The sequence below is a fragment of the Phocoena phocoena genome, chromosome X (assembly GCF_963924675.1).
Source record: "Phocoena phocoena chromosome X, mPhoPho1.1, whole genome shotgun sequence".
Classification (NCBI taxonomy): Eukaryota; Metazoa; Chordata; class Mammalia; order Artiodactyla; family Phocoenidae; genus Phocoena; species Phocoena phocoena.
Window position 1 is genome coordinate 19,695,166 of NC_089240.1, and position 25,777 is coordinate 19,720,942.

General features: G+C 45.9%; 1 protein-coding gene across 1 annotated transcript in view; it reads left to right on the plus strand.

Moving 5' to 3' along the window:
• Nucleotides 1-706: 706 nt before the first annotated feature.
• The window catches only part of PTCHD1 (patched domain containing 1), a 50,002-nt gene continuing 24,931 nt past the window's right edge, over nt 707-25,777 (plus strand). Inside the window, exon 1 of the mRNA XM_065901128.1 lies at nt 707-1,057. Coding sequence (XP_065757200.1) covers nt 707-1,057 — 351 coding nt within the window. The remainder of the gene's footprint in view (nt 1,058-25,777) is intronic.

The following is a 25,777-nucleotide window of genomic DNA, read 5'->3' on the forward strand; positions in this document are numbered from 1 at the left end:
ATTCGGCTCTGAGCGGGTCCGCCCGACGCCCCCCGGGGAAACTCTTTACTTTTTGTTTGGAAAATCGGGGCCATTTCTTTATTCATCTCTGGGTCTCCCCGGAGGAGGACAGGGGAGGGGAGGGCTTGCGCGGCGGGCCGGGCCGGGGGAGGGGAGTGCGGGGAGGGGAGGGGACTGGGTGTAGCCTGGAATTCTCCGTCCTCGTGCTCCTAGGCTGGCGCGCAGAAGCTCCCCGCGATAGCGCCGCCGCCACTCCCCGCGCCACCCCGTCGTTGGCCTCGGGGGTCGGGTGAGTGGGGTCATGACGCGCCGCGGGGGCTGCCCCGGGCACCTCCGGCGCTGAGCCGGGACGCTGCCCCGCCGCTCCGAGCCCCTCTGGCGGGGAGGCGGCGGGGGGTGGGGAGGGCGCACGGGGTAGGGCGGGGTGGGGGCGGCGCGGAGGCCGCCAAGCTGGGGGGCTCTCAGGGCCGGCGCGGCCGCGGGCAGGAGGGCGTGTCTCCGGCCCGAGGGGACCCTCCCGAAGCGCGGCGCGGGACTCCCCGATGGTGGTGCCGCGGCTCCGGGAGAGCACCGGGTCTCGCCTCCGCCGCCGCCGCCGCCGTCGCCGCCGCCGCGGGCGCCACCACCGCCGCCGCCGCCGCCGCCGCCGCCCGAGCCCGCGCCGAGCGTGCGCCTCGCCCTCCTCCCGCGCCCGCTCTGCTCTAGGATGCTGCGGCAGGTTCTGCACAGGGGCTTGAGGACGTGTTTCTCCCGGCTCGGCCACTTCATTGCCAGTCACCCTGTCTTCTTCGCCTCGGCGCCGGTGCTCATCTCCATCCTGCTCGGCGCCAGCTTCAGCCGCTACCAGGTCGAGGAGAGCGTGGAGCACCTGCTGGCGCCCCAGCACAGCCTCGCCAAGATCGAGCGCAACCTCGTCAACAGCCTCTTCCCGGTCAACCGCTCCAAGCACCGGCTCTACTCGGACCTGCAGACCCCCGGGCGCTACGGCCGGGTCATCGTCACCTCCTTCCAGAAAGCCAACATGCTGGACCAGCATCACACCGACCTGATCTTAAAGGTGAGAGGGGGGCGGGCACGGGCAGCCTCTGCGGGCGCCGCTGCCGCGGTTGGGCTGGCTGAGCGCGGGGGTCCGGGCTGAGAGCGCCTCCTCTCCCATCCCAGGCGACTGCCGCAGGGGCTCTGCTGCACCGCGCGCCCCTCGAAGGCCGCCCGGAGCCTCCCAGTCTCCCGGGCGGGGAGCGTCCGGGTCCGGGCCCGGCCCTGCCCTGGCCGCCGTCGCCGCCACGCCGGCAGCCGCTGCAACAGTTGGGGCGGCGGCGGCTACGGTGCTGTGGTCGGTGCGCTTGTTTTGGTTGCAGTGGTCTTGGGGGCGGGGAGGCTTTGGGGTAACTGGGCCAGAAGGAACCGAACTAGAGAAGACATTCTAGAAAGTCCTGCTACTTGAAAACAAAATACCATCTTGGGGGGATTCGGAGACCCCTCTCCCCTGTCCTCATTTCTTCTCCCTTCCTCTGACCCCGGAGTGTTTTGGAAAAGGCTGCTCGGAGGGGCTGTGAGCGGGATGGTAAAGAAAATGCCTCCCATCCACCAGAAAGAAGTGTGGTCCTGGAGAGAGGACAGGGGCTGCCCTGCTGCCCTCTTCCGCGGGCGAGGTAGCCATCTCTGACTTCTAGGGTGAGAGAGAACGTTTGTAATTCGCAGTTGTTTCATCTTTCACAGTAGCTCCTCGCCTTTGAAATGCAAAAAGTTCTTTGGGAAATGAGGGATTCGACTGATGCACTTTCATTTGGGTGTATTTGGGCGTGAGGGTGAGGGGCAGAGCCAGAAGGGTGAGGACAGAAGCCAGGCTGTGTGGCCCTGAGAAGAGCACAGGAAACCGAGCAGCTGGTTACAGGGTGACACTCAAAGAAACAGGGTGTGCTGTCAGCCTGAGGTGGGAATTTGATGTAAAAAGTGAGGTTAATGGTGATAACTTTCAGGAAGTTCCTAAGAAAAGCAGAGGAGTGAGGACTAGAGTTGGAAAAGTGGAGACCTTGGGAGAGAAAAGCAGAAATAGGTGAGAATGTTCCATCCAAGCCCTGGTGGGGATTCTGGGTCTTGTTTACTTAAGGTACTCCTCTGGGGAGGGCAGACAGGAGCCAGTCCCAGCTGGAGCCCTGGAGCGGAGGGATGGAAGGTGCTGGTTTTGTGTGGGTCCCTGGTCCAGATCCAGGATTGGAGGCTGGTTAGATTTCTAGTCTACTTATCCCACCGGGAGTCAGCCAGTGAACCTGGAGGACTCTTTCCTTCTCTTTTACTCTACAGGTAACCCCCTAGAGACAAGCGAATTTTCCCCCCTGTATTTGTTGACACGTTATCAATCAGCAATTAGTAATGAGGGGAATCTGACTAGAGACTCAGGGGAATTAGGACCTTCCCACATTGGGTGGCTCGTGGTATTTTTAATGGCACACACATCATCACACATACTCACCACAGAACCTTAGTAACATTAATCCCGAGTTGTTTCTTTCTTCCTGATTATGCTTCCAACATCGAAGTGGGTTTTTATTCCCCCGATACTTTAGTTACCGTATTTTGACACACAGATAAATACTGCTCCAAATGCTTTCCCAAGAAAACATGTAGTAGTTTCATCATAGGCTTAAGGAAACTATAATTTAGCCAGTCCTGACATTTAGAAAGCTGCCCCATCTTTTGATAGATGATCTACTAAGTGATGTTTCTCTTTTTTTGTTTTTTGTTTTTTGAGGTGATGTTTCCACTGGCTGGTTTTTTGGGGTTTTTTTTCCCCGCTAACCGTCACGCCACTCTGACGGGCAGTCACCAGTTCTCTTCACTCTCAAGGTTAATGAGACATCAACAGGCACATCAGATGTCTTTTCAACTGGACTGTTTCTCTCCTATTTGATTTTGATCTGTTCAGGACAGAAAACCGTATTAGAAGAGAAAGTTGGGACTGGCGAGCCAGGGAGGCTGGCTTTGCCTTCATATCTAAAGGGCAACTTTAAAGGACGGCGGTCTTGTGAGTGAATTGTTTTAAGAAATGGGATGTTTTTTCGTGTTCTAGGTTTCTGGGGAAGATCAAGACCAAGTGGCATAGTGGTCAGAACTCACTTCTAGCTGATGGGTCTCTGGTGAAAATGAATTCACAGAGCTTATGAAAACCCAGACTCATGAAACTGAGGGAACTGCCTTCAATTTTATATATCCATCTTTTTCTTCTTATATCCAACGCCTATCTTTGGTAGGTATGGAGCTGGGGGACAGAAAAATGGACCCTCGGTAGCCATGGTACTGTAAAGTGTGGGAAGAAGCACTTACTTTTTTCCTCTTTTTTCCTATTAGAGACATGAAAGAGTTGTCCTTTACACAAGATGTTAGGAGCGAAAGAGTCACTGTTTCTGCCCTTACTGGTGTTATTCTGATACTTTGTTGTTGGCATCAAGGGTAGCACTGACAGTTAACATTGTACACAACACCAGCCAGCCCCTGCCTGTTTTATAACAGCACACTGGAAGTAAAGTGGACAAAGCATAACCAGGGTTTGAGGCTTTCTCGTGCCCCACGACAAAAGTGAAGGAAGTTAACTCGCAGGGCTGTGTCACTCACTCCTGGTGCTCTGGGGTTGTACCTACTCAATGAAGGCGATCCTTCTTGCAATATTAGTCCAGCTACTTTCTGATCAAAAATAGACTGGGAAGGGATGACGACAAAAGATGAAAATCCAGGTTGTTTTTTCCAAAAACATAATTGACAGTATCACAGAAAAAAAGAATCCACCCTTGACAACCCCAGCTGATCTGCTTTGGAGGAGCTTTCTCAGATTCATGCAAGCGACACGACTGCCACACTCTGACCTCTGCAGCGTTAGAATCTGACCACAAACTGTGAGACAGGTGACTCGCCCTAGCAATGGTTTCCCCTGAAGCCTACAGGGCAAAGATGTCATTTTGGGTGAAAGTAGGTGGGGCCTGATGGTACCGGCAAAGGATCAACCACTAATTTCTGAACCCCTTTAAATACATGTTGATCTTCAAAAGTCTTCATTTCACTAGAATATTAAATTTAACTCATTACTATATTTTAACAAAAATCCATGATGTTCATCTCAGAGCAGATTTCAGAGTAGTGCCTCCTGAGCTTTTATGGATCTGTTTCTTCCTGATCCCCTGGAGTGAAGTGTGGGCAGGTCTTAGTTGATAACTGATCTGGCTGTGACCAAGTCAATACTTGATTTGTTCCATCTGTGTAAAGAACCAATTTAGCCCATTCCTTATAATAATGATATCACCTTTATAGCAGCTTATAAGTTATAAGCATATAGTATGTTTAAATACATCAAACACCTAAGGGTAGGCAGGAGAAGTGGTGTGATTCCATTTTACCGATGAGAAAACTGCGCCTTAGAAATTAACCGAATTATCTATGGAAAAAAAGACAAGGACAGAACCAGGACTGTGACCCAGGGTTTTGACTCCCCGCCCAGTGCTCTTTTCACTATCATTTACTGCCTCCCATATGATAAACTGCTTGAATGATTTTACATGTACATTTTTGGTATCCAAATGAGGCACATTCAACCAAAGCCTCATCCCCACCGTATACCGCTGTTCTCACAGTGGCAGTTGGATCATAAGGACATTCTCTCGACTGACGCTGCCTAACGTCAATGGAAATCCACTTACACAAACTCTACATGCCCAAAGTAAAGCATAAGATACTTGTAATTAGCAATATACAAAGACAGAGAGATAGACCGTTTTACCGGAGAAAAACCTCTGGACGATTGAATGCAGCGATTTCCTGTTTCAGTGCTGTTCACTGGCCAGGTCCAGGTGAATTCAACTCCAGTGCCTCACTCACACAGTCCCTGGCACATAGTAGGCCTTCAGTAAATATCTGTCCAAGGGACGTGCCCTAGTCTGCTCAGACATTCATGTGATGGGCAAAGAAAATTCCACAGAAACTACTCTGAAATGTATTTTCAAAATGACATTTTTATGTGTACAACTTTAGAGGCAGATTCTAAGGCTTCTCTTTATCCAAGATACCGTTCTCCCTTTCTCTTTTTCCAAGATCACCTCTGTAGTCATAGCAAAACACTTTTCAGTTTTGCAGTTGCATAGGGGCGTCTCCTTTGCATAACGTCCTCTTTTTCGGGGGGACCTCATAGGCTGTTCTATTCCAAACCAAGGGAAGGACACATACTCACTATGCAGACATTCTTCCTTTTACTGGGGAATCTCATTTTGTTCAAATATTCAGTTTCTACTTTATTTAAACTTTCCATGTTTAATTATATTAAGGAGAATTAAGTTGCAAAATGAGATTGATAGAATTTAACTTGGAATTATTTAATTCAAGCTTTCCACGAAGGGCAGCACAACAGCTAGCTCCGGGTCACAAAGACCTGATAGTTGGATCAAGATCCCAGTTTTTCCAGATACCGTCTCAGCACTTTCAGTCATTATAGGAATCGCCATTACGTCTTTCTCTGCAGTCTAAGGATCGGCAAATTCCAGCCCATTTTTGAGCGTAGGAGTTTTTACAGTTTTTAAAGATTGTAACAAAACAAAACAAAAACAAGGAAGAATATGAGACAGAGATGGTCTAAGACTCTCAAAGCCTAAAATATTTACTCTTTGGTCCTTTACATAAAGGAAGTTTATGCTGTTAAGTAATCTCTAAGGCAGTGGTTCTCAATCAGGGGCGACTGTGCCCTGCAGGGGACATTCAGCAATGGTTGGAGACATTTTAGCTCATCACAACCAGGGGTGAGTTGCTACTGGCATCTAGTGGGTGGAGGTCATGGATGCTCTTAAACATCCTCTGTGTGCAGGACAGCCCCATCCAGCAAAGGATTATCTGGGCCCAAATACTGCTTGAAAGGGTTCATGTGTGTTATTTCTTTTTGTTCTGCTAGGATTTTTTCATCTGCATTGATTATGTAAAATGAAAAAATGCCAAAGAGAAGTTCACATCCAAAAATCTTATAGAAGTTTGACTGGGGAAAAATACTACAACCTGTGAGGAGATGCTCGCTTGGGCAATTGGCCAAAGACCAGATTTTCCAATGTAACCTTCCCCAAGATGCACTTATCTTGCTCTCCTAGAGCTCCGTCCTTTATGGTCTAAATCCCAATGTAGAGGAACCCAGGAAACTGAATACGGTCTAACTGCTTGAACGATAAAGCTGCTGAATTGCTGCTGGCCTTGGGACTTGTCAGAGTGCCCACTGCTGGCAGGCCTGACCCTCAGTCTGTAGCAGCCACCCACCAGGCCGGGCTTCTCCTGACAGTATGTAAGACCCCACTGTGAACGGTGACCTGCCGAGGAGACAGGAGGCCGTGCTCTGTTGCCTAGTCCAGCTGCTTTGCCTTTCTGAACATAAAATGACAAACGAAGAGCTTGCATCCAAAGGACAGGGGATCAAAGACCCTTGGGTTTGGAAGGCACCTTAAAGGTCATCTCCGCAGACACCGGAATGTGCTCTTCGCATCTCAGGGTGCTTTGTCTGGTGACAGGTACTATGATGCCTTGGGCAGTCCTGTCAATTCGATGAGTTATCCAGGTGGCATGTACTCTTAGAAAAGATTGAGGCCAGGCCTGAAAGGGCAGCATTCGTGCATCTGCTGGACCAGCCAGTTGCCTTTTGCACTTTATCTTTACACTAGGAGCAAAGTAAGGAGAGGGTGAGATCTCGTTTCATTCTCCTTGCATTTCACGGGAGGTGCATCCGAATAATCCAAGTTCAGTATCATTCTAGGGTTGTCTGACTTCTAAGCACATGTCATCTGTGTGACTAGTATCCTCCAATGCCCACTCTGTTTGTCTCATTTAGATTTGGGGAGCAGTCTTTGACTTGCCCATGTAGATAAGCATTTGGAAAAAACTTTGGGTAAACTGCTAATTTAAACTGAAATTTAAATATAAAGCTGTAGTGTGAGAGGAAGCCCACCTTTTTAATGACTCAGAGTATCTTGACAGATGCCGTATTAGAGTTAGAGAAGGATGATTTTTTTTTTTTTTTTTTTTTTTAACGAACACGAAGACTGAACCTCTCAGGATTCACCAGACTTACAAACCTCATCCAACAGCTGAGCATTTAACCGGTGACTTCTTGTGATAACTAAGAGAAGGAGAAGTAAGCTAAAAGAAGTTATCTGTTTCCTACCTGAGAGGTTGCAGCATCCCTTGGCGCAGGAGCTAGGGGATCTGACCAGCTCTGACTTTGTGGTATATGCCATCTGGTACCTGACTTTGGGGCTCAGTATGAGCCCCAAGTGATACCTGAGATAGGCTTGAAGCAGACCTTTGAAGTCACCTGCTTGGTAGCACATCACAGCAAGCAGGCCTGTCTGCCGCACTGCCTGTACTGCTGCCACATGCCCGGAAGGCCACAGAACTTCCGAGGTATTCTGCCAGACTGATTTAATGACCAGCAGGGGAGGTGAGTAATCTCTAACCTTTAAAAGACAAAAACAAAAAGGAAAATCAACACCAGTTGTTATTTCATGTGGGAAGCCCTGAATAATATGTCGCGCCTTCAACTTCCGAAGTCATATTTTGAACAAAATAAGGCAGTGAGGGGACAGGGAAGTTATATTTATCTTCTTGCTCTCCAGGAAATCCTCTCGAGAATATTGTTTCTGGTGTTTTGAAAGACCCCCATTGTTAGGTCTTCCACTTTAGGTTTCACTTGTGGGCTTCAAGTCCAGAGTCGAGATGAGGACTTGAGTGCAGGCAGTTACCTTGGGGCGTGATATCCAAAAACATCGGTAAGGAAGTGAGGACAGGAAATAGGGAGTAGCAGGAAGCCAGCCAAGGCAGTGTTCTCAAGCCAGTGTCCACTGTGGGCACCCAGGGCTCAGTCTCACTGGGGAACTCTGGGAGACACCGGATAACCTCCATCCAAGTTATCCCAACTGTGGGTGAAGGACCTGGATAATCTTCTCCCAAGTCTCCAGCCATCATTAGTTGATCCGGCTGCAGCCCGGCACAGTAAATAAATCTCTAGCCATTCCAGATGCTGTGTGTGTTCCCATAATCAGAATTGTCTTTGTTGTTTTGTTGTTGTTGTTGTTGTTTTCCGGTACGCGGGCCTCTCACCGTTGTGGCCTCTCCCGTCGCGGAGCACAGGCTCCGGACGCGCAGGCTCAGCGGCCATGGCTCACGGGCCCAGCCCCTCCGCGGCACGTGGGATCCTCCCGGACCGGGGCACGAACCCACGTCCCCTGCATCGGCAGGCGGACTCTCAACCACTGCGCCACCAGGGAAGCCCCAGAATTGTTTTCTGTTGTTGTTTTATAAAAGCCACAGGCAAAGAGCTGCAGGTGCTCACGGTGAGCGGCCTTGACATGTAGAGGTGAGTGTGAGTGGAGAGAATACAGGTGGAACCCTGAGAGCATCTGCACTAAGGGTCTTACACCCATCTAGAGACATACCTCTAGGAGTTTAGGGCCCACATTGCTAAGGGATGTTCATCCCTTCACTCAGCAAGACGGCCATGACCCAGGCAAGAATGACCCAGCATAGCTGTTCAGTTATTCTTGAATTTGATAAGTAACTGCCATTTTCATTTTGGCCACTGGATGGTGGTAAAGATGATTCCAAGCTGGACCTGGACGCCACCCGGATTTGTGGTTTTATATCAAGCCCTCACATATGAGTGGCCTGTGTCCAGCCCCTCTTCCCTTCAGGAATACAAGAGGAGTCTGCAGGCCCCCCTTTCACAGCCCCCATCTTCACACATCTACCTGTGTTGCTCTCCCCCGCTAGAAATGCACTCGCTGCTTACTATGAGATCAAACTCACATGTGTCCTACTTTGTGAGGCCTTCCCAAATTCGTGGCTCCCTCCCTCCCTTAAATCTGTCTGGCTTGCAATTGTACCCACATTCTTTAATGCTTAACTAGATACTATTCTATAATTTGCTGTATTGTCATGTGATGCTTTCTCTTAAGATCATAAAGCTCTTCAAGGGCAAGACCAATGTCTTATACTCCCACATCTCTCCTAGAAACTAGTATAATGTGGAATGTACGGCAGGTGCTTAATAAATTGTTGCTGGTTGATGGCCTGTAGGATGGAAAACACGCTCTGCCTTCCCTGTTCATTTATCTTGCTTGAATATAATTTTGCCGGGGAGCATGACCATGTGGTTTCTTTAGATGTGTCTTCACTTCTCATCCTTGATAAATTTTGGTTTCAAACTTGATAAGCAATAAGCATCCATTCTGCCTTAGGATCTGTTGATACTTACTTTATATGGGGAGAAACTCATAAAGAAAAACCAAAACCAAACGCCTGACCACCTCTTTTGGTTCAAGTAGTTTGGAAAGGTGTAAATTGACCTCAATCTCCAGTGGTCCATTCCCATTTGGGAGGGCAGGGCACTCTGCAGTTCCCAGCAAGTACTGCCAAAGTCAGCTCTCCACTACACGTGTCCTTACGTACATGAAGTAAAGTCTCAAAACATTGGCCTAACCCATACTCAAATGTAAACATGAAACACATTTTTTTTAAATCAGGGACGAGTGGTTTTTCCCAGTTGTAGCATCAGTGTTCAAGAGATCACCATTCTGATGTCGTTCAGCTTCGAATTTCTCAAGAGGGAGCCCAGGGTAACAAAGACTTGTTCTAAGAGGCGAACTTAAAAAACGATGCTGGTACAAAATCAGTGTATCTCTGGTGAGTTTAACAGAAACACCAGAACTGTTCATTTCTCAGCATTAAAGGGGAGATTCCTTTGCTCATTCTTCCATGGGCTCCACGAATTTGTCAAATACCGTGGCTTTGTCAGTTCCTTCCAATTGTCTCAGTAAAAACCGTATCTCTGCTATACAACTAGCATAAGTGCTCAAAAAAAAAAATCTTCGTAATACTCAGTACCTTAATTTTTTGAGTTTTGCACTGCTGTCTCGTTTTTATTCTGGTTTTGGTATAGCACGTAGGCAAGTGGTCATACTGAGTAAACTGACTGCTCTTAGACTCTTTATGCCCACACATCACCTGGGCATCTCAGGAAAATACAGATTCTGATTCAGCCTGGGGTGGGACCTGCAATTCTGAATTACTGACAAGCTCTCAGATGATGGTGATGTTGCTGGTCAGTGGAGCACACTTTGAGTAGCAAGGCTCAGAACCTCATCTTCCTGCTTGACAGGGCTTTGCACACAAAGGAAGCGTTCACTTCTTGTACAGAAGTATCTCTGGAATGAAAAGCTCTGGGAGTCTGTGGGCTCCAGCTTCAAGGCTCTCTCACAGCCCAGCGTGCCAGAAAGGGATTCTCCAGCAGTTTAGGTGAGCGAGTTGACAACTGTCCTCTGTCACTTAATTTACATGACTACAGTGTTTCCCTGGGAAATCTTCCCCACATAAGTAGATCCACAAGCCCTTCAAAGGGAAGAGTGTGTCAGAATTGGCAGAGGTCAGGAGAACCAGGCCAAGTGATAATAAGGCCCCTTGAAACTGTGAAATGTAAAATTTTGCTGACTGGGGGTTTTAGTCATTTAGGTCAGTGCATTTCTTCACCTTCCCTTGTCTAAAATTTCTTTTCATAGGGTTATAAAAGAAACCTACAATTATTTAGGATCGAAGAAAATTTCTCTACCTTCCTGGCTCTCTGTGCCTAAACTCTTCAAACAAAACTAACCTCACTTTAAGTGAAGATTAGCAATTCTTCTCAAATCTGAATATGTTTTGGAATTCCCTGGGAATTTTATTAATGTTCATATTCTGATTCAATAGGTCTGAGACAGGAGGCCTGAGCTTCCGCATTTCTAACAAGCTCCCAGGGCTACTGCGGCTACTGCTGGTCTGAGAACCACACTGACTAGATCAGTGGATTGGTGGACCCAAAGAACCTTTGCATAATATATCCTGACTAATTAATGCCATTTAACTGCCTCCATACTCGAAAGCAGTGGTTCTCCACCTTGAGTAGGTATCCCCTGGAGGGCCTGTCTGAACACAGATTTCAGATCTCACCCCCAGAATTTCCAATTCTGTAGGTCTGGGGCGGGGCCTGAGGATCTGCACTTCAAACAGGTTCCCAAGGTGATGCTGTTCCTGCTGGTCTAGGGACCAAACTTTGAGAACCACTGCTATAAAGCATCCTAGTAATTAGCTGCCAGGACTAATTCTAAAAGTGCAGTTTCTCTCTCTCTGTAGAAACCTGGACAACAGATACAGCAGGGTGAAAAAGTTATTTGTTCAGCCGTTAATTTTGAATGATGCTGTCATTCAAAGGAGACTACATAAGCCTGAACCTTTAAGTTTGCGCTTTAAGGCAAGCATATTGGACAGAGGGCCCTGCCCCTGCCGCCTGTCTCCAGGAGCTGGAGTTTAGGAGAAGGGGGCTGAGTAGAAGAAAGGACGCTCAGAGATGAGGCGGGGAGAGAGATAACCCCCCACTCCACACACATGCAGTGTGGATGTTGTCACTACCATCAATGTGATTACCAAAGCTTCCTTCCTTCCAAAGACTTCGCACACAGGGTCACCTGCCATTTGCCTTTGCAGAAACATAACTTACGTCAGACCAGAAGGCACAGCAGGTACAAACAGGAGCGACACGTTGTGTTTCTGAGACAAGAACCCAGCTCTGTGGTTGCCAGAGGTGAAGTGTCAATGCGGAGGACCCTGGTAGCTAATGTTCAGTTTCAACTACTGACCGATGTCAGTTCTGTTAGAGAGAGGTAAAGTAGAACCGGAGTGAAGTTCAGTAAGTACTGATTTTGGCATAGTGGAATTAGCATTGTTTCAGAGCCCCGAAGTTCTGTGTTTGAGGCTGTGAACCATCAAAGTGTCTGTGATAAAAGTCATTTATCCTCTCTGGGGTCTTCATTTCCTCACCCATAAAATGCGATCAGCAATATCACCATCGTGGTGTTGGAAGACAGAAGGAGATATAACGTGCGTAAACAAACTTTGTAAAGCGCAGTGTGCCTAAAGCCACGCAGACCTCCCAATGTCTGCACTGAACGCACACGTGTTTGTCTGGGGCAAGAGAACAACCTCCTGGGGATTCCCAGGGGAGAAGACTAACCACCTTAGTCACCCAGTTGACACATTCCAAATCACCGTCTCCTTTTATAAAAAGTATCTGTACAGTCTGTGACTACCTTTTACTAACCAGAAGCTTTGTTGACATGGCCTTGTGCTCCCAGATGATGCAATATTACATCAGTCTATATTTTTAGTTTGAATTACTCAAGGAGAATTTTAAAATAGCATATCTGATCACCCATCGTCCACACTTCTAAAGCCTTAGACCTACACTGTCCAATTCAAAAGCCACTAGCCACATGTGGCTATCTGATTTAAATTTAAATTAATTAAAATAAGAAATTCATTTCCTCACTTGCACTAGCCACTTTTCAAGTGCGCGGTAGCCCACACGTTCCTGTAATGGACAGGACAGATAACATTTTCATCATCAGAAAAGCTCTATCCGACAACACTGCTTTTCACGAAGAAATCACCGATGCATCGTACAGCTTAACTAATAAGCAGAGGAATCAAGATGGAAACACACATCTGGCTTCTAAAGCATCAGTAAAAAATTAACTCCACCACATTGCCCCCAAGAAATACAGAAATAGATGAGCAAGGCGTGGCCCCTGGTGCCAGATGGCCTTGAAGTAGTATTTCAATCAGTAACAGAGTAAGGAGGAGCTTTCGGTTTCAGCTTCGACATGTAAAGAGCTTGGAAGTTGTCATCCCCATCCTTACAACAGGAAAAACCTAGACGAACTGAAAATCAATGATTTTTCTCAAGCACATCAGAGACCTGAGGTCACAGGGCAAAGTGCCATCCCCAAATCCATAAAGGCATGGAAACAATCTGCTGACCTGGAGCACACGTCTCTGGTAGAAACACTTAAATGGTAATCTTGACGTACTGCTGGCAGGGAGTGGAAGAAAAGTAATCCTCCTGAAATTCACCTAGTCTTCTCCATAAGGAAGGGCTACTCTCCAGGGAAAAAGACTTTTGCCAGAGCACAATTCTGAAACTTTATCCTAGGTTCCTCCTTCCCACTGGAGCCCCCTTTAGCTTTTGTCTCACGTAAGCTGGGGATGCAGAGTCCACAGGTGTCAGGGCTTCAAGGAAACAGATTAGGAGTGCAGCAGCCAGGAAAGGGAGTAGGAGGCAGGGGAAGAAAACTATACCACTGGAGAAATATCTGTGAAGGTCATAGCCCCAAGGCACAGGCCCACTTAAAGACTGAGATTTCTTCAAAAGATTATATACCATTTACCCTCCCATCACCTTACCACCACACCAACAGGGCTCCAATATAATAATAGTGGAGATTATAGCTGAAGAGCTGTAAGACACAGACTCTCTCTGAGGAGGAGTACTTAGGAGAGACAAAGTTAAGAGGAGAGACAAAAAGAATGACAATAGAGAAATTTGAAGCTTCTGGTACCTATAGCCACAACAAACATTAAATACATCCAAAGTCCTAGGTTAACATAAGTCCTTACTATAAAATTCTATTTACCTCAGTTCCTACTAACTGATACAACATGTCCAGCTTTGGGGGAAAAATTACAAGGCATGCAAAAAAGAAAAAAATATATAGTCTGAAGAGACAAAAGAAGCATGAGAACCATACTCAGATATGACACAGATGTTAGCATTATCACACAAGAAATCTAAAGTAACTATGATTAATATGTTGTTGACTTGAATGGAAAAAGTAGGCAACATCAAGAACAGATAGATAATGTTAGCAGAGAGATGGAAACTCTCCAGATAAATCCAAAGGAAATGCCAGAACTCAAAACTTGTAGCAGAAATGAAGAATGGTTTTGATGGACCATCATCAGTACACTCAACACAGCCCAGGAAAGAATCAGTGAGCTTAAATACCGGATGAAAGAAACTTCACATATTGAAACACGAAGAGACAAAAGAGTGAAAACACCCCAGAACATCCACGAATTGTGGGACAATATCAAAATAACATACACGTAATTAAAATGTCAGAAGGAGAAGAGAGAATGCAACAGAAGAAATGTTTGAAATAATAATGGCCAAGAATTTTCTAAAATTAATGATAGACACCAAACTACAGATCCAGGTATCTCAGAGAACACCAAAGAGGACGAGTACCCATAAAAGCACACTTAGGCATATCATATTCAAACTACAGAAAACCAAAGACAGAGGAAATCTTGAAAGAAGACAGGGGATTGGGGTGGGGGAACACCTTACATATAGAAACAAAGATAAGAACTACATTAGACTTCTTATCAAAAACCACACAAGCAGGAATAGTGGAATGAAATGTTTAATGAGTTGAAAGGAAAAAAACTCAGCAACCTGAAATTCTGTAATTCCACAAAATTATGCTTCAAAGTGAAGGAGATACAAATACTTTCTCAGACCAAAAAAAAAACTGACGGAATTCATTGCCTGCAGACCTGTTCTGCAAGAAATTCTCTTCAGCAGAAGGAAAATTACATAGATCAGAAACTCCGATCTATATAAAGAACAGTGTTAGAGAAGGAATAAATGAAGGTAAAGTAAAATCTTTTTAGCTTTCTTATTCTTAATTGATCAAAAGATAACTTTAAAGCAATAATAGTAACAATATATTGATTGACTATAACATATGGATAAGTAGAATGAATGTCAGCCATGTCACTAGGGACAGGAGGGAGGAATTGGAACTACTGTGTTACAACTGTACTACATATGAGGATTACAGTATTATCTGAAGGTGAACTTAGATTAGGTATTGATATATATTGTAGGTGCTAGGGCAACCACTAAAATTTTTTTAGAAAAAGAACAAATGCAACAAACAGAGAATACTTACAACTATGGTAGATATTAATCCAACCATATCAATAGTTACTTAAAACATGAATGGTATATTCCAGTTAAAAGGCAGTGACTATCAGAGTGGATCAAGAGAAAACAAGACCCAACTCTGTGTTGCCTACAAGGAACCCACTTTAAATATAAAGACTCAGATAGGTTAAAAATGAAGGGATAGAGAAAGATGTACCATGCTAACACTAAGCAAAAGAAAGCTATTATTAATTTAAGATATGGCTGACTTCAGAACAAGGAAAATTATCAGGAATAAAGAGGGACATTACAAAATGATAAAAGGATTATTCTCCAAGAAGACATAACAATCCTAAACATGCATACACCTAACAAACAGAGCATTAAAATACATGAGGCAAGAACTGATAGAACTGAAAGGCGAAATAGACAAACCCACTATTATAGCTAGAGACTTCAACATTCCTCTGTTAGTAATTGATAGAGCAAGCAGGCAGAAAATCAGTAAGGATTTGGATGACATGGACAGAAGTAAGGGGCAGGATGTCTAATACTCTGGGGAGAGTCATGACCCAAATTTTATAACGACAGCTCTTAAAGAAGTATAGAGGTTAAGTTGGAGAGGCAAGATATTGGAGAAGGGGAGATCCCCTCCTCCACCCAGGAGACTTATTTAAGTTTGTAAGCAAGAGGCTTTGAGAAGAAAAGCTGCAGAAAGAGAAAAGATGGGGGCTAAATTAGACCACTATTTTCCAAAATGTGCTTTAGTAAGAATTTCCTGTGATGCGGCAAAGAAAATTGGCTTCTGTGACCAAATAACTTTGGGAAACGATGCATGTAGTAGCCCCATATTGAATGCACATTAGCATATCAAAGGCTTTTAAAAGCTCCTCTGTAAAGAAATCTATTTAACTCTATCCGGTTCAGCATTTCTGAAATTTATTTGATCATGAATACTTTTTACTTTTTTGATGACCCTTATTAACAACCCAAGGAACTAACGTGCTTCAGAATATAGACTGAAAATACTCTCCCAAAAATAGGGAGATGGTATCAATAGGATTTGAGGTTCCCTGGATCTGTGAGTAAACAAAGGGAAAAGGGTCAAGTTGGCTTAGAAGTTTCCACCTGGGTAAGCAGAAAGAGGAGAAGGATGTTAACCATAACAGGAAACAGGTGGAAAAACAAATTTGGAAGAAAAGATTCAGCTGTTGGATATATGCCAGTTGAAATATTGCCATAATATGTATTTGCAAATCACCAGGAGGCAGATGGAAATTCAGATATGGAGTTTGGAAGAGAGGTGAGGCACTGATGTGAACTGGGGATTGGTCAGCATAAAAATGACAAGCCAAACCATGGAGATGGAACTCATTGCCCAAGAAGAGTTTATGAATATGACAAGATCAGAAGTGCCAGAGATAGAATCTTGAGTAGTATCAAATTTACAAGGTAGGTAAAGGTAGAGAAGTCGGTTAGATAGACACTGGAAAACCAGCTAGAGAGGTAGGAGGAGAGGAGAAAATTGTCTCATGGAATTCATCATGGGAGAGAGGGAGGGTTTTGGTCAAACCACACATATAGAGCACCTTTGTTTGCCAGGCACATAATCAAGGATGCAGCAGTGAAGAAACCATGCCCATGCCTTAATGGAACCTATTGGATTCCCACAAAAATCTCAAAAATGGCTAACCATCTTAGATATGTTTAAAGTACTATTTTGACTTAACTGTGTGTATCTGCTGAGAGCTCAAAAAAATGAGGACTGAAAAGTAGTCACTGGATTTACCTGCTTAGAAGTCATTGTGGACTTTTGGTTGAGTGCTGGGATACAGTCCAGAATGGAGTGGTTTGAGAAGTGAGTGGGAGGTGAGGAAATGAAGTTAGCAAGCGTGAATCACTCTTTCAAGTGTAGTTGGAGACAGCATATGTAAAGAGCTTCTTAAAGAAGGGGAGCTATGGCAGAAGTTGGAAGGGAAGCGGGGTCAATGAGGCCTTTTTTAATATGGGAAAGACATAAGCCTATTTCAAAGCTCATGGGAAGGAACTAGTAGAAAAAGTTTGAGGCCGTGGGAGAAGAGGGGATAAACAATACTAGGAAGAAGGAAAGGAAAGCCAGAACCCAATGGGAGCAATTGATCTTAGAGAGAGGAAGGGTCATGGCCTTGATCTTCACAGGAGGGGGAGGATAGAAACGAATGGATGTTGGTATTTTTAGAGATACGGTGGCAGCAAGTTGAGGGTAATTTCCGTCTGATGGCTTGGGGTTTTCTCTGCAAGACAGAAAACAAGGTCAGTAGCTGAAAGTCTTGTCAAGTGCTGAAGAAAGTGAGCGTTTGTCATTATAATATCTATGGGCTTGGAGGCTGATTGACAATGGAATGAAGAGACTAGGTGGTAAACCGGAAACAATCTCTCTGGAATCTGGGTATGAAAGTGAAGAGACAGTCTCTTCCTCCCTTTTGTCTCAAGATGGGCACAAGTATAGAGAAGAAATTAAAGTGGAAGTGAGAGGCAAGCTGAGAGAGCTCACACTGGCTACATTTACATTTTAGAAGAATATGGATTACATAGAAGCAAGGATTTCTTAACTCCAAGAGTTGTTTGGCATCTGAATGGCTCATCAGAGGAGACTGAAATGACCTAGAATGGTTCAAAGAGAGGTTGGGATGGTGTGATCTCCAAGGGTAACATGGCCTTAGAATTCCACCACGTATCTCAGTGGTCCTCAACCCTGGCTACATGGTAGAATCCCTGGAGGAATTCAAACGTACCATGCCTAGGTCTCACACCCATAGATTCTCATTCCACTGGTCTGACGACAGGGTGGCCCACTCTAAATGTGGTCCTCACACCGGCAGCAGCAGCAGCAACAGCAGCATCCCCTGGGACCTTATTAGGACAGCAGGCTCCACCGAGGCTCCATCCAGACTCCACCCAGACCTACAAGATCTGAATCTGTATTGTTACAAGATCCCCAATTGATCTGTGTACATATTAAAGTCTGAGAAATGCTGGACTAAAGCATGGCCTAGAGCAGGGCCAGTCATGGGTACTTTGTAAAACTCCCCCAGGAAATTCTAATGTGCAACCAGACTTGAGAACCACTGCTACATAGAAAAAGAGATCCTTTTGAAACTGTATTAATTAAGCTCATGTGATAAAATGTCATAGTATTACACACACACAAAGAGTGCACGTAGAAACCGGTGAATCCAAACAAGGCCTGTAGTTGAGTTAATAGGATTGTACCAAGTCAGTTTCATGCTTTTTATCATGTACTATGGTTATGTATGATATTATCATTAGGGGGAAGGTGAGTGGTAAGACACATGGGAACTCTGAACTGTATGTACAACTTCTTGTGAGTCTTAAATTACTTTAAAATAAAAAGTTAAAAAGAAAACATTTTAAGCTAAGAGAACGCCTGCCTAGGATAAGGGGCAGCTGTTGTCCATCATCATCTAAGAAATAAACGGGCTCCATCGTTCATTCGGAGCGGAGCCATTGGAGGATTTAAAGCAGAGGGATGACAGGTTTGGATTTGTGCTCTAGAAAAATAAATCTGGTGGCAGTTTGGAGGATTGACTAAAAGCAGAAAAGATGAGTTAGGAACCTGTTTCTGTCATCCAGATGGATTATAAGGGCTAGAACCAAATCAGGAGCAATGGAAATGGAGCACGAGAGGATGGATTTGAGAGATTTTGGAGGCAGAATCCACAGGATGTGATGAATGATGCAAGGTGTGAGGGGGAGCCCAGGCATCTGAGTTTGTAGAGTTCCACAGGTGGTTCCCATGGGCAGGGTTGAGAGCAGCTGGCTCCGACTGAGGAGGCGGGAAGTGCAGGGGAAACCTCACAGGTTTTCAGTCCAGTCGTGCTGGAACCACAGAGGATGACGAGGAGGCAGCAGAGAGGCAGCCAGGATAAATTAGGGAGGTAGCCCTTCCTCTTCCATTTGTTTTATGTTGAGTAAAACTGTAAGACTCTGAGTTAAAACGTGTAAACCCATTATCCTTGCAACCTAGCTGTCTTCCCATGGCTTGTCTGAACATATATTTTTTAAATGAAAATAAAACCTTAGTTCGTTTGTGCCATCCAGACGCAGCTTCAGCTTATTTAAAAACAACGACAGGGACTTCCCTGGTGGCACAGTGGTTGAGGGTCCGCCTGCCAATGCAGGGGACACGGGTTCGAGCCCTGGTCCGGGAAGATCCCACGTGCCGCGGAGCAACTAAGCCCGTGCGCCACAACTACTGAGCCTGCGCTCCAGAGCCCGCGCGCCACAGCTACTGAGCCCACGAGCCACAACTACTGAAGCCCACGCACCTGGAGCCCATGCTCCACAACAAGAGAAGCCACCCCAATGAGAAGCCCGCGCACTGCAATGAAGAGTAGCCCCCGCTCGCCGCAACTAGAGAAAGCCCGCGCGCAGCAACAGAGACCCAACGCAGCCACAAATATATAAATAAATAAATGTATTAAAAACTAAAAACGATGATGGCAGAAATTAACACAACATTGCAAATCAACTATACTTCAATTTAAAAAAAAACCAACGACATCAGCAACTTTCTGTTAACCCCAAATTTTGAAGGATTTATACAAACAAGCCTTCAGGAGGCTAGGCTAAATGCTTTGAGAACAAGGTGAAATTTCTTGTTTCTACTGCCGTTGGCCCCTCTGCATATTCTGGAAGCCCCTCCCAACCTTTCTCCCAAATCCACGCAGATGCTGTTCCCGTTTTCCTGTGAACAAGTCTTTCCTTTGGGGTTGCTGAGGCTGCTTTCTGGAATCCACCCAAAAGCTTGCTCCTGCCCGCCCCCTGCCCTCACCACCGCCACCACCACATCTCCTGGGTCACCAGGCCAGCAGGCGCAACGGAGCCTCCGCAGTCAGTGCTCACTGCTAATGAGCCCCCGGATTCCACAGAAGGGCTTCTGGGGCCGTGCACCATGCCCTCAGAGCTTCAAGTCAGAAGTAGCCGGTGGCTAGTGGTTTATCTTTTTCAGGGTGACCCGCCAATGCCACCAGTCTCCAGCTCGTAAAAACAATCTGGGGTTTCCCCACTGAGAGCTGCTTGCTGCCTACTGGGATCTCTCTTCATAAAGCTGTGTGCAAAGCACCATGAAGATGTTTCCATCTCAAAATGGTCTGTTCTTTAGCATTTCTGTTTTCCCCATTAAAGACATTTTTGACCCTTTCTTAACTTACAAAGAGAAGTTACAAAGCTCGCCGATATCCATTATAATAGTGCAGAAGCACCTCATAACATATAATAAGCACATTACAGAGTGTAACAATGATTTAAGTGGTTAATGTGAGATGGAAAACACTAAGGTGACATCTACAGGCACACTTCTGTGTTTATGTCGCAGCTTTCTACTAGCTATGTTATTTACAAGGTAACAGAGTAATGCCTAGGCTCATCCATTTCTTAAATGAACCCGAACTAATTTTGAGATCTGCAGGCTGGTTTATATTGATTCTGATAAAGCTACTTCAGCATGGCAAAGGGGAGAGGAAATAATAGACTCAGAATTTTAAAATCTCCTTATTCCAAATTCCAATGTCCTATTCTTTCTAGAACTGCCTATATTAATAACTGCCTGTGTATTCCCTTGAGGGCTGGGCTGGAAAAGCACTACAGGGCTGTTCTGTGTTTAAACTGTCACAGCATCTTTACTTTCAGACATAAAAGTACATATACTCATTGTAGCAATCATCATTCCCCACGTGTTCTGGTACCTCTTGCTTGTCTGTTGGCCTTTTCGTTTGTTTTGCTTTCCCCCCCACCCCACCCCACCCCCCCGAGTATTTGAGAACTACCTAGTTCTTTTGCTTGATCACTTCTCAGTACTTAACTAGGCTTTAGGCCATGCAAGTGGAAGCTGTTTAAAGCATGCTGGTGATGCCAAGGCGATTTGGGCAAGAGTGTGTTGGCTTGTCCGGAACGTTTCTGCCTTAAGTACTGTGTGCCTACACTGTGCTGGGAGTGGGGATGTAACAAAGAATAGGACTCAGAGAGCTGAAAGAAGATGTCCTTATAATACGGCAGGTGATGAGACAGATGTGTCCACACGCAGGGGACCAGAGAGGACCTTGTCTGCATTTCCAGGGCGGGCTTCCTGGAGGGGGTGATGCCTGAGCTGAGTCCATCGCTCCTCACAAGTCCAAACTCCCAGAAGGGAGGGCTGGGGACCACAGCTAGGCTGCTCGCTCGGCAGCGCTTTCCGAAGCAGCCTCACTTTCTTATTAGTCCTGCTCTGCAGCAGCTTCTCCCCCTAAACAGAGAGCATGGCTCTAGAAAGTGCCCTGCAGATCCTTCCTGCCTCACATCAAATAAGGCACTGCAAAATATCACGCTTAGGAAACCTTGCCATCGTGCCTCCCACAAAAAGAGAAATGCTACTTCTCACAAAGAATAAAGCCCTCACATCGTGAGACAGGCGGTAGCATTATGACAAGACACCACTAGCCAGCCAGGGCGAATGTGGGATTTCTAGGCGTTAAAACCATCATGTGCCTCGTGACTAGAAGCTCACAGGTGATTCTGATTGACATGGGGCGAGGCTCCAACATGTACTAAGAACCTGTGACGTGTTCCTCTGCCAGGCACCCCATCTACATTGTCCCATTCAGAAACCAACAGCACTCTAGATAGTAAGCCCATTTTGATGATGTGGAAGCTCAAGAAGCTCAAGAAGGGCATATGCTGAACGCTACCAGCTAGTCACCAGCTTGGCTGGATGCGATCACAAGTCTGTGTGGCCCCAATGTCAGGCTCTTTTCAGCATGTCAGGCTGCCTCTGGAGCTCTTCTTTTTGGCTTTCCTTACAAGCCAGCCCCACTTGTCTTGAACTTACATATTCTCTTAAAAATCAATAAAGAAAAGACCCAACAACCCAATAACCAAAGGGACAAACAGCTTGGACAGGCACTTTGGAAAAGAGGATAGCCAGATGGCTCATGAGCATATGCAAAGGCGCTAAGCTTCAGGCATCATGGAAGTGCACATTCAACCAAAATGACGTACCAGTACACACCCACCAGAATGGTAAAAAATTTAAAGACTGATAATACCAAGTGTTGCCGAGGGTATGGGGCAACTGGAACCCTCATACATTGATGGCGGGAATGTAAAATTGTACAATCACTTTGGAAAACTTAAACCAAATATATGCCTACTCTCTGATTCTGAAATTCCACTCCTGGTCTCTGTACCCAGTGGTATGCTGAGACTGGCTCCCACTGGCTCCTGAAAGCTGACTGGGCACATCTCTTCCTAACCCACATCCCCTTGGTAGCTTGAAATTGGTCATGGTGGCGGTATTTACAAATCGTACAAGTCAGAGCTATTTTTGTTAGAGAACTTACTGTTACACATTTACCAACACACCACTGCATATACCTGAGAGAAATGAGTACAGATGTCCACAAAAGAACTTGTACAAGAACGCCCATCGCGGTTTTATTGATAACAACCCAAAACGTCCACCGATAAGAGAATGAAAAAATACACTGTGGTATGTTCATGCGATGAAATACTATGCAGCAAGAATTAAAATACAAGCTATAGATAAACACAACTGGGATGAATCTCAGAGGCCACGGGCCGAGTAAAAGAAGGCAGACACAAAAGAGTACAGCTGACCTTTGAACAACACAGGGGTTAGGGATGCCGACCCTCCGCACGATTGAAAATCCATATATAACTTTACAGGTTGGCCCCCCAGATTCGTGGTTCTACATCCACAGATTCAACCAACCACAGATCATGTAGTACTGTAGAATATACTTACTGAAAAAAACCCCGAATGTTAAGTGGACCCACACAGTTCCAACCTGTGTTGTTCAAGGGTCAGCCATACATACTGCATGATTCCATTTATTGCAAACTCAAGAATAAGCAAAGCTAATCAATGTTGATAGAAGTCAGAATAACCTTCCCCTGGGGGTTGTAGGGGTATTGACCAGAAAGGACACAAGGGGGCCTTCCGGGTGCAGTAGATGTTCTGTGTCTTGATCCAGGCAATGTTTATATAGGTACGTACATATAAAATTCATTGAGCTGTACACTTAAGATTTGTGCACTTTCCTATATACATGTTATACCTCAATAATGAACACTGTACACACATACACGTTCTATTCAGTGACCCTGTTAATAAGGCGGAAGCGTTAGACCACCATCCCAGCAGAGCATCCAACAGTGGTGAGGACCGACATGAAGAAAAGCAGTCTGAATCTTGGCAGGCAAATCGGCTCAGTTTTACTGACATCTGACACACCACCATCATGGAGACTTTCAACACCTGTACTGGCAGCACATACTCCCTGGGCACATCACTGCCTGGGAAGGAATCCAGTGAACACATCAGCTGTCTCTCCCACACACCTACCACCATGACAGCAGAAATCCAGAAATGTAAAGATAGGGACTCTCATCCAACACGGGTGACATTCCAGCACTTGCTGTCAACAGAGAACACTGAAGCCTGAGACCTTACCTGCTGAGATGTTCCAGAAGCATGCAAAGAGGCTGCTAACTTGTGTCTCTGAGTGGTTTTTTTTTTTTTTTTTCAAATAAAGGAAAGCCAAAGAAATGCCTGCTTCCTTTACCATCAGCAAGAAAGATGAGAGATCATGTCATCTCATAGTTCATTCCTGGCAGGATGTAGGCCTAATCCTTTCTTGAGGGGTTACCGTGCATTCTTGTCACCATATACCCTGGACCCAACATGTGATTAGCTATAAACCTTGATGAAGAGAATGAACTCTGCCCCAAATGAGGGAGAAGTGCTGTTGGCAGCATCCGGACATTTACATTCATGAACATATCAGAGCCACTTGAGAAGTATTTGCTGCATACCTACTGCATGCAAGTTGGCAACATCAAAGAAATGTGTCCACCATCAAAAGACAATATGGAGAGAAGCTCAAAAGATCATAAATTTACTCCCTAAGGGTTGAGTTTTGACATAACCATTACTTGAATACACAAGAGACTGGAGGGTTGGTTTTAGAATGCTTTAGTATTTTGAGGAGACTTGGAAACTCTAATTCCAGAGGCTTTGAGTGTTATTAGACATGTTAGTTTGGGTTTCCCCAGAAGCAGACCTTAAAATAAGAAATCAAGTAAAGGTAGTTTATTTGGGAGTTGAAGGGCAACCAGAAGGGATGCAGGGCAGTGAGACAAAGGGGAAGGAGCCTCAAAGGGTATGTGATCAAGCAGACGAAGGCTGTGGGCAACTAGAGCACAACCCACTGGGGAAGCTCTGGGAACCAGTTTAAAACACACTCACGGGCTTCCCTGGTGGCGCAGTGGTTGAGAGTCCGCCTGCCGATGCAGGGGACGAGGGTTCGTGCCCCGGTACGGGAAGATCCCACGTGCCGCGGAGCGGCTGGGCCCGTGAGCCATGGCCGCTGAGCCTGCGCGTCCGGAGCCTGTGCTCCGCAACAGGAGAGGCCACAGCAGTGAGAGGCCCGTGTACCGCAAAAAAAAAAACCAAAAACACACTCACCCATAAGTAATCCCACCCATGGGGAGGGAGCTGGGTATTTCTATGCCAACTCCCATCTGTCATTGCTTGAGGTCTGCTCCCAGGGGATGTTAATTCCCCAGAACTTTTGGCCTGCCAAGCAGATGGCAAAGTGGGCTCTCTGACAAAGAGGGGTGGGTACTGGGATTCAAGGTTAGGTAGGTATGTTCGCAAGAGCTAAGGGCTGGAGGATATGAACAAGGTGCCAACCACATCTGCTACAGAGGAACTTGAAGCAACTGGCCAAGAACTTCCGCACTTGTATGGTCTATGACTGCACTTTACAATCATACACACAGAAAAGTGAAAGGCCACACGTCGGCTAGACCTGCACATCTATAAACATGCAGTTGATAGACGACACATTAAGACCCAAACCTAGGAAATGCAGTTCAAGTGTTTAATCAGTACTGCAGATTTAAAAGTTGTCATCGGCTTCTACTACCTGACTTACTCCCTGGGCTAAGCTGTCCAAATCTGTAAAAAGGTGGAGACATCAACCTTCTGCCTCCTTCAAGCCAGTATGACTGCTCACTATGGTTCAGATCTTCATTTCACCAGTGAACTAGTTACTGCATTAATATTTTAGTCCAGTTCCCCACCTCCACTCTCCAGTTTTCCCATTCCAGCTACCATGTTGCAGACAGAGTGATCTTCCTAAGACACAGTTCTGATCACCTCATTCTGTTTGAAACCCTTCGCTGGCTCCCAAGTGCCGACAGGACAAAGCCTGTCTTCCAGGTTCAGCAGACGAGGCTTCGTGTGGTTTGGACCTTTCCTCTCAGTTCCCGGACCAGCCTGAATCACTTCTTTTTCCCCGACATCCGTTTTGTGCCTCAAGATTGCCCGTGCTGTAGCCTCCACCTGATATACTCTCCCCACCAGTTCCAGAACCCATGCCAAGCCTCTGCCTGTGGTTAATTTCTTCTCATTCTTCAAGTGCTAATTTAGAAGTCACTTCCTCAAGAAGACTTCCCTGGTGCCAGCAAGGTTGGTGTAGGTGCCCTTCCCTTAATATCCAGTATTTCTCCCATCTTGGGACTCCATGCAGATTTTGTAATTGCCTCTTTGCTTGTCTGTATCTCCCATAGTTTGAATGCTCTGTGAGGGCAGAGCCATACCTATCTTGTTCACATGGCTTGATGTAAGATTTACTAATAGTTACCAATACGTATTTGTTGAATGTGAAAATTCTCCCTCATCTGGCCCGTCTCCTCTCCAACTTTGTATTTCATTGTACCCCCCACTGCTACACACACACACACACACACGCACACACACACACACCCCAACATACTAGACTCCGTGTACTCCCCCTTTACTCCTATTATAGAACTGTAGCACTTTACTTCACTCTATGGTTCGCCTGTGCTAACCGATTCTGACAATCTGCCTGAAGCCCCTCTACAATACTCTAAGTTTACTGA